The sequence below is a fragment of the Anolis carolinensis genome, chromosome 1, assembly GCF_035594765.1.
Source record: "Anolis carolinensis isolate JA03-04 chromosome 1, rAnoCar3.1.pri, whole genome shotgun sequence".
NCBI lineage: Eukaryota > Metazoa > Chordata > Lepidosauria > Squamata > Dactyloidae > Anolis > Anolis carolinensis.
This window is the reverse complement of record NC_085841.1, coordinates 132,672,496-132,694,095: the sequence shown is the minus strand read 5'-3', so window position 1 is coordinate 132,694,095 and position 21,600 is coordinate 132,672,496. Positions and strand designations below refer to the sequence as shown.

General features: G+C 38.2%; 1 protein-coding gene across 8 annotated transcripts in view; it reads left to right on the top strand.

Moving 5' to 3' along the window:
* Positions 1–21,600, top strand: part of sntg2 (syntrophin gamma 2) — a 245,000-nt gene that overhangs the window by 183,253 nt on the left and 40,147 nt on the right. For 7 of the 8 annotated variants that reach the window (XM_062982648.1, XM_062982642.1, XM_062982652.1 and 4 more), the window contains one exon: positions 18,964–19,035. The exons of the other annotated variant lie outside the window; for it this stretch is intronic. In XM_062982648.1, the coding sequence (XP_062838718.1) occupies positions 18,964–19,035 (72 nt within the window). The remainder of the gene's footprint in view (positions 1–18,963; positions 19,036–21,600) is intronic. 8 annotated transcript variants of the gene reach the window in all.

Sequence of the window (21,600 nt, the reverse complement as noted above, 5' to 3'; positions counted from 1 at the left end):
GGTAGGGGCCTGCCTGATCTCTCTAGGTAGAGAGTTCCAAAGCCGGGGGGCCACGACGGAGAAGGCCCTCTCTCTCGTCCCCACCAACCGTGACTGTGAGGGTGGTGGGAGCGAGAGAAAGGCCTCCCCCAACGAGCGAAGAGAACGTGTGGGTTCATAGAGGGAGATGCGGTCTCTAAGGTCTACTCACAATGTTTATGAATTTATGTATTTCTGTGATACTCTGCTGACTCTCTGTTGGTTCTTATTGTAATTATAGAGTGTTCTTTGAGATCACCCATAATAGAATGGGAAAATATATCAGGTGGGATGATTTCAAGTACAAGTTAAACTGTATGTATCCATTTAAAGTTATAAGGAGTTACGGAATATAATGATATATTAGGGTGATTAACTGAAATGCTAATTAGGGTGATTAACTGAAACATTAATTCTGGCTCCCAGTGACAAAGGACTCTTGCCACACCCTGGACTCTCCACAGATATATATTCTTTCCTTTCCTTACTTAGTTTATCCATACCTCACAACCTCTGAGGATGCCTGCCATAGATGTGGGCGAAACGTCAGGAGAGAATACTTCTGGAACATGGCCACACAGCCCGAAAGACATACAACAACCCTGTGATCCCGGCCATGAAAGCCTTCGACAACACATATAATGATATATATTCCTACAACCACCAGATGGCCCTGATGGTACTCACAGTATAGTTGAAATTTATAGTATTTATTTATGTATTCAATTTATATACCGCTCTTCTCCTCCAGGGGGACCCAGAGCGGTTTTACACAATGGCAGAATTACATGCCACATATAATACAAATGTAGTAAAACCAAACATAAAACACAATTAAAAGCTGGTATCCAAATCAAATTAAAACAATAAAAACCATGGGACAATTACAACAGGGGCAGTAGAATTGAGCCAAAGTCAAAGCCAGTCCGTGTTCGACTTCATATTAATCCACAAAATCCATCAGGTCATATCACCTCATATCCCAGGTAAAGGTAAAAGTTTCCCCTGACCTCATATCACCTCATATCCCAGGTAAAGGTAAAAGTGTCCAACTCGGGGGTTGGTGCTCATCTTGATTTCTAAGCCGAAGAGCCGGCGTTGTCCGTAAACATCTCCAAGGTCATGTGGCCATCATGACTTCATGAAGCACCGTTACCTTCCTGCTGGAGCGGTACCTATTGATCTACTCACATTTGCATGTTTTCAAACTGCTAGGTTGGCAGAAGCTGGAGCTAACAGCGGGCGCTCACTCCACTCCCCGGATTCGAACCTGTGACCTTTCGGTCTGCAAGTTCAGCAGCTCAGTGCTTTAACACACTGGCCCATCCTATCATAGGATGGGCCAAAAGCTTGGTCCCACATCCAAGTCTTCAGCTGCTTCCTAAAGGACATGAGTGAGGAGGCTTCCCTAATCTCCCTTGGGAAGGAGTTCCACAGCCGCGAAGCCACCACTGAAAAAGCCCTGTATCTCGTCCCCACCAACCGCAACTGTGACGGTGGTGGGACCGAGAGCAGGGCCTCACTCGAAGATCTTAATCTGCGGGACGGCTCGTAGGGGGAGATACGTTCTGAGAGGTAAGTTGGACCAGACCCGTTTAAGGTTTTTTAGGCCAAAGCCAGCACTTTGAATTGTAATTGGTAAAGTTAACAAAGTACAGGCTCCTGTCAATTCATTATATTTTTCTCAGATAAATTCACCTAAGGAAGACTAAAAGTCGAAACTGGTCATGTGTTCTACATGCTCTTCGGTTCAACTGATTGATTTCACAAGCAGCAAATTTATGTATAGAGCAAGCATTGTTCAGTTATATATTTATTTTGATGTACAGAGCATTAACATTACAATTGTAAATTCTGCACTTCTTGTATTTCATTCAATATAAGTTTATATTTTATACCGGTTTATTGACCATTTACCAGTGCATATCGTTGTACTTGTGGGTATATATTAGTTTAGTGTGTAACCACGAATCCATTTACTTAATATGAAAATTCAGTGTGGTCACTTACCTCTGAGGGTAGTTCCACTCGGTGGAAAAGTCCACACCAACCCGGGTTTAAAAAACCCAGGTCAGGGTGGACTATAGTCTTTATGCCAGCCCCAAAAGCACACACTTTCCTTGGGGGGGGGGGGAGTGTCTAGATATCCTCCCTGTACTTTCCTGGAGAACACCGAGGCACCCGAACCACACCTCAAAAAGAATGAAAAAATAAAATAACTTACCCAGTTGCCATTACACTGCTGTTGAAGCTCTCCTGGCATGTAGAAAAGACACCCCAGGAGAGGAGGGGTGGGAGTAATACCCCCCCTCTTCTCCTGGCACTTCATTTCTATATGCCAGGAGAGCACCAGAAGCAGTTTTATGGTGGCTGGGTAAGTTATGTTATTTTTAAGCCCTTTTTGCGGGGTTGGGGAGGGGTTAGAGCCCTCTCAGGTATTTTGGGCTGATTCAGCCCAAAAAATACTAGAGGGCTATGCAGACTGCCCCTTGGGAGTCTCAGAACTTCCAAAGGGGCAGTCCAGACAGGCCCCATAGCCCATTAGACCCGGAGCTTTCAGAAAGGCTCAGGTCTAATGGGGTATCTAATTAATTTGAGACAGAGCAGTTTTCCTGTTTCATCCCAAATTAATTTGTTTTTGTTGTTTTTTTTAAAAAAATTTTATTGAAACTTTGCTATTACATAAAAGTGAAATAGGGTCTGAAAGCTAAGGGAAAAGTTAGTGAGGGAAGATTTGGGGGGAGGGGGAATGGGGTGGTAAGGAAAAGAGAGGGAAGTGGGAGAAGGGTAAGGGGGAAAGGGTAAATATGGGTTGAGGGGGGAAGGGTAGGAGTACTGGCTATTAGCCAGGGGAAAATTACCTATGTTCTGGGGAATGGGGGGTGACTTCCGTTCTTCTCTTCCATTTTGATTTCTTCTAACTTCATTCATATTCTTTTTTCTTTTTTTGTAATCTTCAAAATTATTCCAGTTTGTTTTTTTCATGGCCTTGCCGGAATTATCCTTTATCCAAAAGGTTAAATTGTCCATATCTCTTATTTCTATGATTTTGTTTATCCATTGATCTTTAGTAGGGGTTTCTTCTGATTTCCAATTTTTTGCCAAAAGCATCCTAGCAGCCGTTATAAAATAGGTAAAAAGTTTATCTTTATTTGTCTCGATATTAACTTCATAATCATACAACCCTAACAGGAGAAGTTCTGGTTTCAAAATCATATTTAATTTGAGAATCTTATTACATTCTGTATGTATTATTTTCCAGTATTTTTCAATTTTTTTACAGCTCCACCACATGTGGAAGTAGGAGCCCACTTGATCCTTACACTTCCATCATCTATTGCTAGTATTTTTGTACATTAGGCCCAATTTTTTCGGTGTTAGATACCACTTATGTATTAATTTTAACCAGTTCTCCTTTAGGTCTGAGGCATATGTGTATCTAATTTTCTTATTCCAAATTGATTCCCATTCTTCTATGTTTATTGGTCTCCCTGTTTTTAGCCCATTGTGTCATTGAATTTGTGATTTCCTCTTTTTCGGTTGCCCATTCTAATAATTTTTTGTAGAGAATTGTTATGTTTTTACCCTTCACTTGCAAAAATTTATCCCAAAAACCACTATCCTGATTAAACCCCACTATTTTATCTTTTTTATAAAATTCATTAATTTCGATATATTGGAACCATGAAACATTTTTGTAATATTTTTATAAAATAATTTCTTTTTACCTGAGGTGCCGTTTGGATGCCTCATGTAAAAATGCCAGAGCTCACACATTTTGCGAGCTGTCTGGAAACTTCCTGGTTTTGAAGGATCAAGACACTGTGTTCAGAGGACTAGGAAATAGATGAATGATGAATCTATAGTATTTTCACTTAATGAAAAATTGGAGGAATCTTGGAAACAATTTTCTAAATAGTTAGAAAATACTATTTAATCTGTGGAATTCCCTTACCCTTACCCAAAAGGTTTGAAGAATGAAATTGCCTTACAGATAAATCTTTTCCTTAAAATCTTTTAATCTTCAGGAAATGGTCCATGCAAACCATGTTTATTATGCACATTTTTTTATAAATCTGCTACAGTAGAGTCTCACTTATCCAAGCTAAATGGGCCAGCAGAAGCTTGGATAAGTGAATATCTTGGATAATAAGGAGGGATTAAGGAAAAGACTATTAAACATCAAATTAGGTTATGATTTTACAAATTAAGCACCAAAACATCATGTTATACAACAAATTTGACAGCAAAAGTAGTTCAATACACAGTAATGTAATGTTGTAATTACTGTATTTACTAATTTAGCACCAAAATGTCACGATATATTGAAAACATTGATGACAAAAATGGCTTGGATTATCCAGAGGCTTGGATAAGTGAGGCTTGGATAAGTGAGACTCTACTGTATTTTATTCTTATACTAATTATCAATATATTAAAAATAGGAAGCAAAGAGAAGATATGTGTTACTCTAGCTGAGGTATGTAGAACATTCAGCATGATAGAAAGATATAACTGCCAGGGATAGAATTAAGGGAGACACAAGTAGTGATTCCTAAAACATTTGGTTGAATCTTATAGTGAGTTTTAGAGATGTATATCAACTGAATAACTCACTTTTCCAGATATGGTGGTGGTAACAATCCTCTATTGACCATACTACTCTCCCCTGCACACATAGCCTCAACACAGCCATTTACTGTCCAATTGAGAGCATAGCGAGTGGCAAAGAACCATCAAGACATGGTATTATAGTTACGTGCACAGCAATGTCACCCTCCTGTGTGCTCAGCTTTATAAAAGGAATGTAGCCGGAAGCTTCTCTGTCACTTTCTGTCATTGGTGGTAGTAAATGGTCATATTAAGGAGCTGTAGCAGCTTTAAAGGTGAATAAACTGGGGAGGGGGTGGAATGTGACGTAGATATGCAAATGTTGAATTTTACCATGTGTCTCCCAATGTAGAGTTGTGGCTATTGTTTCCATATCTTTTCTGTTTATGTTCTTCAAACTATGTAGACAAGGATATTATCAAAGCGTGTGAAAACTAAAATATGAATGAAAGGGAATATGGGATCATAGGGATATCATTGTAGATTAATGCTAACTGAATATGGCTGAACATGGCAAGGGAATTACATTTATTTTGCATATTATTGTTTCTTAATTCAAAATAATATATTATTTTTCAGTATAAAACAATAAAAAATCCAACCCATTTTACACACATCTGTCATTTAAACATTTTGTATGAATAAATAAGCAGATAAGGAAACATAACTTTGAGTACATAGATGGAACAAAACTTACTATTGCATTTTTGTATCCTAGGATAGTCAGCTCACCATCTGGGATGTGTTCTTAACAGCATCTGTTAAATAAAATGTGTTGACAGACACTCAGCTTCTGTACAGACAGGTGTGGCTATCACCAAAAGCCACATTGTCATTAGCACTAATTAGCACCACTAATTTGAAGAATGGTCAAGAAGAGCAAGCTGTGCTTAATCACATCATAAAAACAAATACTCCATGAAGATATGATCGACATTTATTTGACTGCTTCCCATTTTATGCATACTTACCTCAAAACAAGCCCTATTACTCTAAAATATGTCCCATAAGGCTGCCATCATTCGCCAGTACTTGCCTTCTCCAAGTGAAATGAGTTTAGTCAACCTTGGCATTTTGGCTTCACTCTCCAGCAACATGGTAGTAAGCTGAAACGCCACAAGTGAGCAAATGTGACAGGGAGGTTGGCGATCTGAGGACCTAGCCAGGCTGTAGGCAAGGGCTGAAGGAAGTGGCATCAGATCAAAATAAAACCTATACTGGTATTTGGAAGTTCAATCAAATATCTGTTTTATTGGCAATCCACACATCAACTCGTGTTTTCTGAGCAAATAATTAGCAATAAAAATCAAAGTGGTAAAGATTAAGCAAGCAAAAAGATAAAACTGTGATAATCACAATGTAAATTAGATAAAACCACCAGCAGGAAAGCATTAATAACAGCAGAACGGAAGGCATTAAAATTTATTACTATAAAAACAGCATAATGTGCCAGGGTCTAAATAGGGCATATCCTTGATCATTCATTCTTTAAAGCAAGAGGTAACATTATTGATTCATGGGGGCATTTCTTACAATAATGAGCTTCAGAGTCTTCTCATCACAAATAATATTCGCCATTTTTTTTTTCGTGTCAGGAGCAACCGGAGTTGCTTCTGGAGTGAGAGAATAGGCCGTCTGCAAGGACGTTGCCCAGGGGATGCCCGGATGTTTTTGATGTTTTACCATCCTTGTGGGAGGCTACTCTCATGTCCCCGCATGGAGCTGGAGCTGATAGAGGGAGCTCATCCATGCTCTCCCCGGGTGGGATTCGAACCTGGCAGCCTTCAGGTCAGCAACCCAACCTTCAAGTCACAAGGCTTTTATCCCCTAGGCCACCGGAGGCTCCATATTCGCCATTTATATTATACCTCCTCTGTAACACACACAATTGACAGCAAATTGTATTTTGAGAAAACCAAAGGTTTTCTGGAACATCTAGTCACATGAAAAGCACCAAGTGTACAGACCTCATTGGAGTTGTATTTTCTCCATTTTCTGCATCTTGTATCTCAATAGGTTGCTCACCTGTGCCCCTCTGCATGGTCCATGAGCCACCACCAAGTCCACATCTATCCACCCACAAATCAGTGGATTTTAAGTAGATTTTAGAAAAGTTGTTTTTTCTTCTACTACAGCTCACATACACCTCATGTTGGCAGGTGATTTTCAAGTTGCTTACTGTGATACATTCTCACATTTGTCTTCCAGTACTTTTGGTTTTTATGTCATCCATAAATTCTTCTGCAATTGTTATCACAGAAAGAATTGCATGACATTAGTGAAAGTTGGAAATCTAGTGCTTTCAACAATGTAACATTTTGTAATGGCAAAATCTTAGAACTGCACTTTTTTCTCAGTCACTGTCACATAAATACTTTCATATTTTGTACTCTGGAAGGAGCCCATTGAGTTCAGTACCGTTTGGACAGAGTCAGTAATTTAAAGAGTGAAATTTCACTGCCAGCACAAATGGTTACAAAAACATTTTTTTAAAAAAATTGTTATGCTTCTACTGGCTCTCTATATTGTTTAAAATGTTTAAATTAAGTATAATGGAAGTATTAAGATAATAAATTATATATCCATAAAATGAAATTCAATTATGTATATCAATTAGGGCTTTGAAACATGTTTGGGAGGAGTTCCCTTTGATCAAATTTAAAATCATTGAAAAATATTCAACGGCACAATTTAATTTCTCCCAATTTTGCAGTGCTGTTTATTTACTGTGGAATTTTTCTTTATTATTCAGACGGTATCCATTTCACTTTTGTCCTTTGATAAGAGCTTAAATTCAAAAAGTACTGATGGATCAGAACTGACAGAAGAATTATATATGCCAAGTATTGAAAAAAGAAAGAAACCCCTGAGTTAAGCTGCTGGTTAAATAAGGTGCTAGAAATAATGAATATGGATAAATTGATGTATTTATTAAAAAATAATCATGGCATACCAAAAAAGCAAAAAAATTGGGATCTGATAAAAAATTATTTGAGAGAAAAGCAAATGAAGGTGTTAATTTAAACAGATGTTTTGTTGACATGTAAGAAGATGCTGACACTAAAGAGAAAAAAGAAACAAGAAAAAGAAATCCAAAAAACTTTTTAAAGTATCTGTGTAAGAGATGGAAGTCAATTCTTTATTATTATTATTATTATTGTTGTTGTTGTTGTTGTTGTTGTTGTTATTTATTTATTTATTTTTCTCTCCCTCTTCGGTTTTTGTCATGAATATCTAGAAATAATCTTTTTTCTTTTTTATCCCCCTTTTATTCCCTCTCCCCCTTATTTTTCTTCCTCTTTCACCTATTTCCTTTACCCCCTTTCCTAAAAACCCATTTGTTCTCACACTTTCACTGTAAATTTTATTTGAAAATCTAATAAAACTTATTTAAAATAATAATAATAATAATAATAATAATAATAATAATAATAATAATAGAACTGACAGAAGTGACTTTGCTACTCCCTGTCATCCCAGCACTGCTCCCCAAGCCCTTGAAAAATCTCACCAGACGTTGAAGGGACTGTCTTTAATCGGACACACTGTGGCAGGGAATGAATTTGGTGAAAATCAGACAGTATTTCAGTCATAATTCATTTTGAGAAAAGAAAGAGAAAAGAGGTGTAGGTAATTAGTAGTCCTGAGGTCAAGAAGTGCAGGAATCAATCTGAGAAAACCACGGCCAAGGGATACACAAAAGAATAGCCAACATTCAGTTGCAGGTTTCCAGAAAATCTAGCTGATCTAGATGTCTTTCACGTGGAGTGAGTGAGACAGAGTGCCTGGGAAGTGTTTGCTGCCTTCATTAACTAGAGTGTTTGATGTGTTGTCAAAGGCTTTCATGGCCGGAATCATAGGGTTATTGTGTGTTTCCTGGGCTGTATGACCATGTTTCATAAGTATTCTCTCCTAATGTTTCGCTCACATCTGTGATAGGCATCCTCAGAGGTTGTGAGGTATATTGGAAAAACTAAGCAAGGCAGGTTTATATATCTGTGAAAGGTCCAGGGTGGGAGAAAGAAAGAACTCTTGTCTGTTGGATGCCAGTGTGAATGTTGTAATTAATCACCTTGATTAGCATTAATAGCCTTGCAAACTTTGCCCCTGATTGACACATGTCTGGAATTCCTCTGTTTTCAAAGTGTTGTTCCTTATTTACTGTTCTGATTTTAGAGTTTTTTTAATACAGTACTGGTAGCCAGATTTTGTTCATTTTCATGGTTTCCTTCTTTTTGTTGAATTGTCCACATGCTTGTGGATCACAATGGTTTTTCTGTGTAGTCTGACATGATGGTTGTCAGAGTGGTCCAGCATTTCTGTGTTCTCAAATAATATACTGTGTCCAGATCTGCTAATGGCTGATTTCTCTGGTTGAGTTAGTCTATAGTGCCTTTCATGTTCTTTAACTCGTGTTTGGGCAATGCTGTGTTTGGTGGTCCCTATGTAGACTTGTCCACAGCTGCATAGTATACGGTAGACTCCTTCAGAGGTGAGAGGATCCCTCTTGTCCTTTGCTGAATGTAGCATTTGTTGGATTTTCTTAGTAGATCTGTAGATAGCTTGTAGATTGTGTTTCTTCATCAGCTTGCCTATGCTGTCAGTGGTTTCCTTGATGTATGGTAAGAACACTTTTCCTCTGGGTGGATCTTTGTCTTTACGCTCATGGCTTGTTCTTGGTCTTACAGCTCTTCCGATGTCCATGGTGGAGTATCCATTGGCCTGTAAAGCCCAGTTTAGGTGGTTTAGTTCACATTGGAGGAGATGAGGTTCACAGATTCTTTGTGCACGGTCTGTCAGGGCTTTGATTGTGCTTCTTTTTTTACTTGGGTGATGGTTGGAGTTTTTAATGAAGGTATCTATCTGTGTGTGTAGGTTTTCTGTAAACTGTATGGCCCAGTTGTTGATTGGGTTTGCGGATGATTAGAACATCTAGAAATGGTAGTTTTCCTTCCTTTTCTTTTTCCACGGTGAATTGGATGTTTGAGTAGATGTTGTTGAGGTGGTCCAGGAACATGTTGAGTTCTTCTTCTCCATGGCTCCAAATGGGGAAGGTGTCATCCACATATCTGAACCATATAGTAGGCTTTTTGATGCTGTTTCTAGGGCTTGTTTTTCAAAGCGTTACATGTAGAAATTTGCTATTATTGGGCTGAGAGGGCTCCCCATGGCTACTCCATCTTTCTGTTCATAGAATTCATTGTCCCACTGAAAAGTAGCTTGTGATTAAAAAAAATGGTGAAACAGGGCTGTGATGTCTTCTGGGAAATTCTGTTTGATTAGGCATTCTCACTTTTCAGTGAGAATGCCAGATCCAACTTCAACTGAGGGCCCTTCCAGACAGGCCTCTATCCTGGAAGGAACTGGGATATTTTATCCCAGTTCCTCCTGAGATTGAGTCTGTACACCTACCCCAAACCCAAGGTTGTCCTTGGGGACATAACTCCATGACCTCTCAGATCAACCAGAGGTTGACCTGGGATGGCAAGGAGTCAACCCCCTAGTCCCCAATTTACCCCCAAAAACTTATGTGAGGGGTCTTGTTGCATGCTCAAAGGCCTCCTCCCTCCCGCCAATCCCCCAATGCATCAATTTCAACTGCCAGGAGCTTTTCCCAGACAGGCCTGAGCATGCAGCCAGGCCCCTCACATATGTCTTTGGAGTAAATGGGGGGCTGGGAAGGGAGGATGGAGGTGCTTTGAGGGATTTGCTAAGTAGGTTGCAGATTTCCATGAAGAATAAATGGAACATGTATGAGTGAACACATAGTGATGTGGACTGCAATACATTTTTGAGTGAACAGAAAAATTAACAGATTGGAAATAGACTGATTCAGCAATTCCTCATGTCACTGATGTCTAATTTCATTACCATTTTCTCTCAGTCTTGTTCCCTCCCACTTGCCAAATATATAAATATATGCAGTCAAGAGACACAGAGCATTTTATCAAGATAAGTTTCACCAGCCATGCATTAGTATTGGTGTTTATGGGAAAGGAAACAAATGCAATATCCAAGATTACCATCTCCAGATCTTTCTGCATTTTTAGTTCTATAGAACAGAAAAATGAAAATGCAGTCTCTCTCTCTCTTAATCAAATTTCTACTTCCTTGTTTCAATAAAAAAGAAATCTCTTCAAACACACATGTCATGACATTATGTTCCATTGATTTTTTTTCTGAAAAAGTCATCCACATCAGTGTAGAACTTGCTGGCAACTATGTGTCATACTTCATGCCCACAGCAGCACATTCATGAATGCTGAATTAAAGGGATAAAGCTGAATATCAGCACTGTCAATCTTGATAAGTTAAACCAGTTTTTAAAAGCTAATCTATTATTCAAGAAGAATTGTATGAAGACTGCAGCAAAAGCATTCAATGACGAAGAAAGTTTTAATCCCTTTATCACAAGGGTACCTTTATAGCACTACTGATATATCAGAGAGCTTTAATCTATCTACTTTGGTTCTGTAGCCTTTGTAGGGTTCAGTTGGGTGCTTTGTACAAGAAATCTATCTTTTCATGAGTTGACCTATTACATGGTTGGAAATAAATTTCACAGAATATAATCAACATTGAGCTAAGGTTTTGAAATGGAAGTAATGGTTAGATTTTTGTCTTACTTACCTGTCATTAATTATGTCAGTGATGCACAAGCCACAGCCACAAAACTATGGTAGTTTTTAGGCCATTCTTTTAAAAAGTTTGATCTACCTAGTTATAAAAGAAAGGATGAGAAAAGCTTCCCGTAGCCTTATCTTGTTGTGAAGCTTCAGTGTCACCATCAGGGGAATCTAAGGAGAAGTTCTGGAAGATATCAATTTCTATGCTTTGAGAAACTGACTTTGAAAACTGGGAAGAAACACTGGGAGTTCCAATCTATCTGAGTAGATTGCATGGCAGAGTGGGAAGGTGAGTTTTCAATATTATGTGAGGGACACCAAAAGGCACTACTTTTCTAACCATACCTGGTATTACTAATAATAAATAGCACCAAAGGGCAGAGATTTAAGAGGGACCGGAACAAAACTGATTTTCCTGATTCAGGATTAAGACCTTTTTGCCCCTCCCAAAGTCTGTGTCTCCACTCCCTTGAAGCCCCTTTTGTGTCTGGCACAGAGCAGGAAGATTGGTAATAAATCAAGTTAGTGTGATGGACCTGAAACCAGTTTGGGGATCATTGCATACAGCACTGAAAAATATTACTGATTCCATACATAATTTGGTTTTGCTACTTTCTATAAAACTTTACATTCTTTTTCTTGCCTCAATAGGGCCTCAAACCAAATTGGCAGTCATTGCACACAGACTAATGAAAATATTACTCATGTCATATATATAATTTGGTTTTGCTAAATTCGATGGAACTTTACATTCTTCTTCTTGCTGCTGGTAATTGCCATCAACTCAGGTTCCGCTTGGCAACCCTAAAAAATGCATACAAATGCACTATATAAGAGACACCCCCCCCCAGACCCACTGTCATCAACAGCCTTGTTTGGGTCTTGCAAAGTCAGGGCTGTGACATGTTTGATTGGGTCTATTCACCGTAGTACAGTCTTCCTCTATTCCTATTACCTCCCAATTTGGCAAGCATTGTCACCTTTTCTAATGACGCTTCTAAATGTATAGGTGGAACTTTATTCTTATGTGTAGGATGACAGGCTAAGTCTTGCTCCTTTTCTCTTGATTCATAGTGTATTGCAGTAATGCAAATGTAATTAAATGCTGAACCTTATAAGATTGTAAATCTTTAATTTTCCAAGATTGTGTTGGCAGAAGATGAGTTCAAGCAATAAAACTGGCTGAAGAAAACCAGCAATGTGTTTATTATTTTGTCACATTTTTGGATCCAGTGAGAAATGGAAGTTAATCCTTCTTCTGCAGGGTTTATGCAGCATTCTGATCAGCTATGCTTAAGGCAGTAAGAAATATTCAGAAGTTGATGTAACTAGCTACATATTAGATACTTGTAATCAGCTATTTCTTCCAGTAACAAGTATAGCCAGAGTCCTGTATGATGGTTATGGATGCATAATCTAGGGTGCAAGTTAATTCAGCTGCTTCCCAAGTGACAAGGGAATGGACTCCCATCAATCCAAATGGCTGTTGCCTGGTAAGTGGAGTCTGGGCAGATCAGGCCATCATTCACTGCATAGGCTGGTGCTTATGCATTTGTAACTGCCATATGGAATTCCAGCCTGTGTAATGTCATGAATGTTGTATTTCATTATATTATAACCATAATTTTAGAAGGAATAACTGTATTACTTTTTAACATAACTGTCATATATTAGTTGCTTTTTAGTGTGGGCTCACAGTGTTTAAGTGTTTCATGTTGTACTTTGTCCTGCTGCCTTCATTTCTGTTTTGGGTGATGAGACTGGAGGCATTCAAATATTTCTGTAATTCAAAATCAACTGTTTTAGCTATCTTTGAAGAACAAGAAGCCACACAGTTATTTATTTTAAAAAATACAGCAATTGTAACTGTAATTATTAACTTTTCAAGCATAGTAAATATTTATAAACTCTGGTTATTAATTTCATTCTGTGCTTTTTCAACAATTAGTCATCCTTAACTGTGTAATTTTACCCCATCAGTTAAAAGTCTACAATTTGCTTTTTATAAGTCTCTGATTTATTATGATACAAAGTATGACAAAATTAGAGATGTCAGGATTTGTTCTGTCTTCAGGAGAAGTAGTTAAAGATCTGACAAACCAAAGAGGTCTCTTTAGAAATTAAATAATTTTTCAACAATTGGGCAGGTGTAGGCCCTGGCAATTATGTTGTAACCACGGTTGCTCAAGAGGCTAATTAGGGAGCGAAAATTACGTTTTTGTGTTGTTGCTGACAAGGTCTTTTGAGCTATTGTTCTCTAGACTCCACCATGTTAAATAAATAGCAAACAAATGTGATTACAGAATATTCTCACTAAGCTATTCATAGGCATTCCCCACTTCTAATTCATTTTAATTATATTTACTTTCTGAATATTTCAAATTTGATAGTAATTAAAGAATTCAGGGAGATCAGCTGTTTATAAAGTAATCATAACTGTCAAAGGTCAGATGCCAGCCAATAAGATAAATATAGTTTATTCAAAAATAACTCAAAAAAGCTCAGCACAAAGTCCAGAGAGCTTACAACACTTTAACTTCAGTGTGAATTAACAGTTCAGAGCAAGAAACCCCAAAAAATGCAAACCGGAATATAATCTGAATTATCCGGAGATATAATCCGGATTAAAACCAAACTGTTCAGAAACAGCTCAAAATTGCAAGGCAAAGTCAAAACAGCAAAATAAACTAGGGCAAGATTTCCCAAAGGCTCAAAACCTCCCCAAAACCCAAAAATACAGTAAAAAGCCCAAAACTAAAGGAAGTTCTTCACCAAAAGCGGCGCAGGCAAACAATGTTGGAAAACACTGAGGCAATGGTGACGAGCCGCTGCGGAGTCGAAAGCCAAGCCAGACGTCAGGGGAACGAAGCGTTGTAGCAAGGTCAAACCGGTCCGGAATCAGGATTTGAGAACAGCATCAGAGTCGAAGGTGAAGCCAGCGGTCAGCAACAGAAGTTAGCCACGAACACAGGAATGATGCCAAGCCGAGTTTAAGAGCAAAGAGATATGCCAAGTCGAGTTCCGGTCCAAGGTCCAAAGGGTGAAGTCGTCACAGTGAGGTCCACGTTGCGGGATAACACAAAGAGCCAAGACAATGGAGGCGAGCAGCAGCTAATGCAAAATAGTAATAACAATGCAATCCACACAGAAAACCCACACAGTTCCAGCCCTCTGTTGTAGAATAACCCAGATCAAACTTACATCGGTTGCAAAGTCCCAAGCCAGTCTTCAGAGTCAAATACAGGAAACCCAATGGCGCCCAACAACCCCTTGCCACACGCAAGGGACAATGGCCACAAAACCCCAATTTATTTAGGTTTCCTTGGGCATCCAAACAACCAACGCCTTAGGATCAGGTGTCCCAAACTCCTCATCAGAATCCGAGCTCCAAACAGCCAACACCTTTGGATCAGGCGTCCCAAGTTCCTTATCAGAGTCAAAATCACTCTGCCTATGCCCAACCCTGTCCACACCTGCAGAATCACCCTCATTCCTCCATTCCTCATTCTTCCTTCTGATTCTGAAGAAACCCAAGCCTCTCCTGTGTCCTCAGCTTCCATGGGCCCAGTTTCCTCCTCAGGAGCCCGTGCCCAGTCAATGCCAACCCCTTCCGCCGCCACCGGGTCCTCAACCGTCATTTCCACTTCAGGATTCCCTTCCAACTCCACAAATGAATCCTCATCTGAGGATTCCTCATCTATCTCCCTGACTCTCTTCCTATGTAAATCTTCCAGCGAGCCCTCCTCGCGAGGATTCTTCCTTCCCCTCCTGATCCTACCATTATCACACACAGCCTCAGAAGACTCATTCACAACAATAACAGTCTGCAAATGTATATATGAAAATGACAAAAGGCTGCCCAAGTTGAACCCCACCCCCAGTCATCTGAAATTTTAAAGATGACCATACCACAAATCAAATTACTAGTATATAATGAGCTGGATCAAAATTTTAATAATATTTAGAGCAGACCCTTAGAAATCAATTGATAACATGGTTACCGGATACAATGCATTCTCAATTGAAATAAAAATGTGTCCATTTGGCCTATATATCTGAGAAGGATTCACAATATAAATGTTCAATTGATACAGGGATATTTCATCTAGTTTTTATTAGTCCTCCAGTGGCACCAACTTCAACATTGGAGTCTCATATCTCCATGCACTGAGTCTGAGCATGGGATTGTGGTTTTTTTAAAAAAAACAACAAAAAAACCCAGCACCTTTATATTCTGATATTCCTTAGAGTTTCAGAAAACAGATTTTGGCCAGTTTGTTGAGTGAAAAAAACTGAAAATTCTATTTGAATGTGAGTGCCCTGATTAGTCAAAAGTGTTAACAATAAATTGGATGTGGCTAAAGCAATGACCTTTTCATGTGTGCAAAAAAGTGATTCTCATGGATCGCATGCTGTTTTATTCGACATAGAATCATAGAAGGAGTCCACAAGAGCTATCGAGCCCAAGCCCATCCTGCCGTACAGGTACAGATCATAAAAGCCCTCCTAAAAGGTGGCCATCCAGCCTCCGCTTCAAAATCTCCAGAGAAGGAGATTCCACCATACTTCAAGACAGCATATCGCACAGCTGTACAGCTCTTACCATCAGGAAATTCTTCCCAATGTTTAGGTGGGATCTCTTTTCCTATAGTTTGAATACATTGCTTCATATTCTAATTTCTGGAGGAGCAGATTTATTTGCTTCTAAATTTGGCAGTGAAGTTGGATCTACACGACCATTTAATCCAGCTTCTGAATCACATTATCTGCTTTGAACTGGACTATATGTGTCTACACTGCCATATAATCCAGTTCAAAGCAGATAATCTGGATTATATGACAATGTAGTTGGGGCCTGAGAGAGCCTCTAGATTTACTTATGATTTTGGGCATCTTCCGTACAATACTTAAGTAGAACTTCAAGAACAATAATGCTGCAAGCACTATGAAACAAGTCAGGACTGATGTTGACTAAAGGCTGCAAATTCCAGAGATCTGGAGACTTCAGACAATTTCCCCTGGATCTTGGAGGACTACACCTTTTGGGGTGGAGTGTAAAATATGAGAGAGGTATAGCAAAACTGTCCCCAAAGCCCCATGATTACAAGGGGGCTTTTAAATCAATTTGCAAGGGGATGTTGGAGGCCCTGTGGCACACAGTATGTTTCATTTCTCTTCCCCAGGCTGGAGTATCATTAGTGGATAAAAGTGCTGACTTGGAAGAGTCTTACGATTTTGATTCAGGCACTACTTACTATTGACTATAGTGAAATGCTGTTTCTGGAGCTGGCCCTGCACGAGGTTCAATTTTGCAGAATGCAAATGCTGGAATTTTTTATTGGAGCATATGGTTATCCACAATTTAAAGTTGTGCTGAAAAAAAATCCACTCGATAGGTAAATAAATGCTATCAAACCTTGTTCATAAACCTATCATTGACTCACCCCATTGAACAAGAGATAAAAGACAGTTCACAAAATTTTTGTCCTTAATGTTAATCAGTGGCAAATGGAGGATGTCAAAGTTTTTTTGAGCTTTCATGATATCCCTTTGTTTTTTTCCAAATTCCTTGTCTGTTCTATCCATGGATGAACTTTCAGCTTCGTCTCAGAATTTAGTTTTGTGCAAAATTTGGTAGCAGCTCTGAACGTAACTGAAATGGAACCAGACTCATAAAGCAGAGGCATGGCATGCAGACAGTTTTTGGCACAAGAGGGGGGAATGTTGTCTGTACAGCTCCTAACAACATGTGTAAGGGTTGTTGTGCATTTTCCGGGCTGCATGGCCATGTCCCAGAAGCATTCTCTCCTGATGTTTTGCCCACATCTATGTCAGGCATCCTCAGAGGTGGTGAGGTATATTAGAAAACTAACCAAGGAAAGTTTATATATCTGTGGAAGGTCCAGAGTGGGAGAAAGAACTCTTGTCTGTTGGAGGCCAGTGTAAATGTTGTGATTAAGCACCATGATTAGCATTAATGGCCTTACAAGCTTCATTCCTGCCTGGGGGAATATTTGGACACAGTTACTGTAGCTTTAAGCAAGCACTGAAAAGGCACTATTCTGCATTGACAGCACAGTGCATGTCTGCTCAGGTGTAAATACCACTGAGTTCAATGAGGTTCACTTCCATGTAAGTGGGTATCCCATTTCAATTTTAGTGATGTACTTCATGCTTCCTAACAAGTCCTTGCTAATTACAAATATACAATATATAGTTATTGTTTTAGACTAAAGAAAGCTATAAAGTATCAGTGGTACTTTATGGTGTTAGATGTTGCGTGACAGGATCATAGAAAGACTGCAAATACTGGCAATTCCCTCTGTAGCTCTTTGTGTTGTGAGTGCTTTGCTACTTGAAAGACCATAAAATGTCACTCGTGTTCTAATGATGACCTTGCATGCTGGGATGCACAGACAAATTTCTATGCAGCTTTCGATATTATAGTATTTCTTTGTAACTGAATACACTGTGTGTCCTTTCTGATCTATCATCCCCAACCATCTTTACTGCAAACAAAAAAAGGGGGGAAAGACATTGGTGGTTGCAAAAGACCCAGACAAATAAAAGCAATCCTGAATATGATGGATGGAGGTGAGGGATCATAAGGCTTAGTGACAACAGAAGGCCATTCCTTGTTCTACTTCAACTCTGGCATCAAGAGCCAAAAGGCAAAAAGACATTTCAAGCAAAGCCAAAGGAATACTAGTAGGCAAGCTGCTAAATTTTAAATTGTTGACAAATGAGTGAGAACCCTTGGATTTAAGTCAGTTTTATTCAGTCGTTCCCAAAGCAAGTTAGGAACTGTGTTTCAGTTTTGCTGAGTAGTAACAGTAGTACAAACATTTTCCTTTGATATAAGATGGTCATCTACATTCTTGCTAAAGGAAGCATAGGCGATATTTCAAACACAATGGAAATGACTAAGCAGATTAATAATAACGAGAGATTAATAATAATGAGATCCTGATCAGTGGTGAATGTTGTACATGTATGTTTATGTGTGTGCGCACATTTATTGTTGCATCTTAGGCCACTGGCCAAAATAAGAACTGAAGTGGGACTTTATCATTTTATCTGAATAATGATGATTTCACAAGATTTTATCTGAATATGATAGAAGCTTAGACTTGTAACCGCATTGCCTTCATTAAACATTTTAATGTATATGTAATTACAGTCCTACAAGTTTCCTCAAATTCATCTCTCTGTTTAGTTAGAGCGATGTTTACAGCAGACACAGAATCAGGACCCACAACCTTTCTAGAATATAGTGTTTTGAAGCGCAATACCGACGTATTGTGAAATCTAAGTCAGCCACAGCCTATTCAGCTGGGAGATCACCTGGGAGCTTTATGTCAGCTACCACAAACTTCCCAAAAGGAGAGTCAGATGTGTGTAGTAAATAATAAATTTCCAAAGACCAGATCTTCCCTCTTAGCACTATTATGTGTACTCTAGCAGCATAGTATGTCACCTCCGTATGATGAAGGAAAGTGGCATCTGGCTACAGAGGGAATTGCTTTCCTTTGTTCAAATGTTTCCTGCTTAAGAAACCCATATATGTCTTGTCTATGTTAATCTGCAGTAATGTTCAAGATAGTAGATAAAATAGCTTCCAATAAAAAATGAAAAATTAAGATTTTTTAAAAATAAAAGGAACAAAAAATATGAACTGGCAAAACAATACTTTCTTTTGTCATTGCAGGTAAGCACATTAGACTGGGTACGGGCTGAAAAAATCTATAATCTCTGTGAGGTTCTATTTAAAGTCCACAAGGTAAGTCTCTAATATACTAGAACAAAAGCATCTTAGTATATAAGGTTACATTTAGCATAATAACAGAATCAATTATGCATTCAGATTAATCTCAGTTTAAAGAACCAAGTCAGCTGAAATTTAATAAAAATTATAAAAATAGACCAAAGCAGTGAACTATAGCAATAATTGTTATAAGCTCTCATCCACTCAATCTTGATATTTTCTAAACCAATTCTGATTAACTTTGTGCCTGATACATTTAATATATGTGATTGCCTCTTTTTGGTTCCTTGGTTCCTATAGATTTATGGTGAAGTATGTACTTTGATTTAATCCTAGGGATCTCCAGAAAAAGGACCATGTAGTTTTGGTAACTACGTCCATGTAATTTTGGTAACAGTAAGATGGGATAGCTCGGTAGGCTGTTTCCAACATAAGGTAGTTTTGTATGTCTGAGTTCAGATATAAGTTTACATTTTAAGGAGGATATATATGCACAAAGTCAATTCACATAAATACCTGAACAGTTCAATTTGTAAAGAAGAATCCATTATGTGATCTGAGATTTTCAAGCTTTGGTTTTGGGATTATACTCCTTTCTCGAATTACCTACAATCCATAAATGGAGAAATGTATAACTAGCAGTTACCCTTAAGGCACAAGTACCTTCAATTCCATTTTTGTTTGAATGTTAATTTATTTATTTATTTCCAGCATTTATACCCCGTCCTTCTCACCCGGGGGAACTCAGGGCGGCTTACAACAGTTGGCAACATTTAATGCCAAGAACATAATAATAAAACAAAAACAGTACAAATAATCAATTAAAACTATAAAAATACATCATTAAAATACATTATAATAATTAAAACATATGTAAATTAGATCCATTTGTTTAAAAACCTCATGCTTCAGCCTTCAATCGGACCATGTCGACGTTATTGTATTACTCATTAAAAGCTTGTGTTAAGGAAAATGTTCAGTGGACCTTGCTGGACTAGTTAGCCAATGTCAAAATATACACGTTTCTTCATTTTATTATATTCCCCCACTCATTTAAATTTCTAACAAGGTTAATTTCAGAACAGTTTTGTCACTGCATTTCAGGGGGTGAGAGGAAGGGTTGAAAATGATCTATCCAAGATTCAGCCCTTTATGTTCCTGACGTTTTAATAAATGAACACTTAATTGCCACTCTTGATGAATACATTAACTGAAACACAAAAGCTTCAGTGTACAACTATAGCCTCTGTTCTGTTGACACTTCAGTATAAATGATAATGAAGGAAACTTAGAGCAAATCAATTATGTTGGAGTAAACTTAATTTTCAGAAGAGATTAAAACCTCTCCATTACAAATTCTAGGGCTCAATTTGCTTTACAGAAAATGTTCTTCTGTGGTGCTTTTACAAGAATATTTTTCTTCACTATCTTGTCATCACATATCTGAGTTAAAAGAAAATGAACCATTTTATATATTTAGTCCCAATCCAGCAGTGTAGAGTACAGCATGGTTTCATGCTTATCCCTCACATGATTCCTCAAAAAACATGTGATCATTGAGAGATGTTTAAGATTGAAAGGTTAAGTAGGCCTGGTTTACTCATGGAGCAGAACCAAGTAGCAGACCTTTGTGGCAGAAAATCAATTTTACTGCTTAGCCATTCATTTATATATGATATAACAGTTAGTAGCTAGTCATGTCTGAAGAAAAGAGAACATAACTCAAAGGCAAATCATTTCAAAATGTTTTCAACAGCTGAACAAAACAAAAGGATTTGTTATACAATCTGAGACTCAACTCACTTGCTGGAGTGAGCCAAACTGAATAGAGTAGGACTCAGTTTTGAGAAAACATACATAGGATTATGCTGTTAAGAACTATACCTAACAATCTCTCTGTTCCATTATCTTGCAATCTGCATCAATACGTACCATAAACCAAACCTTCCTGAAAAAATAATGACTCTTTTATTCAGATTTTGAAAAGAATGTATCTTGCCATTCATTGTTACTCATAACACTTCCAGTTTCCAAAAATCTTAAGGTGAAAACCCTTAAGATTCAGAATTTACACCTCATGAATATGCGTTTATTTTAATTTCCCTTTCTTTTGCCAGTCAGTCCATAAACACTGTTGTGGTAGCTATCACTACATTAAAGCAAATATAAGTATCCAACAAGAAAAAAATCCTGAAGGCCATCACCCCAACAACATAATGGTGCCAACAGCCAATCTTCCAATACAGGACAGTTTTGGGTTGCCTTTCTTGAGAAACATGCTGGACTAGCCAACTGAAACTTGAGATCTTGGATTGTGTGTGGACAAAAAGCAAAATGCAAATCCCCAGATAAAAGGGGTAACTGCATATACAGATTAAATGTTGCATGTGTGGAATTCCTCTGAGAATTGTCTGAGAAACCATAAAGCCAGGTCTCAATTCAATGGCGGGTTGAGGATGTATCTTTTTACAGAAATTTGGAATGCTGTGTATGTGCAGGTTTGGAATGAGAGTCAGAAACTGGCATTCAGAAGTGCTTATCCTTTTCACTGCCGTTGATTTTAAATCTAGTGTGGCAAAT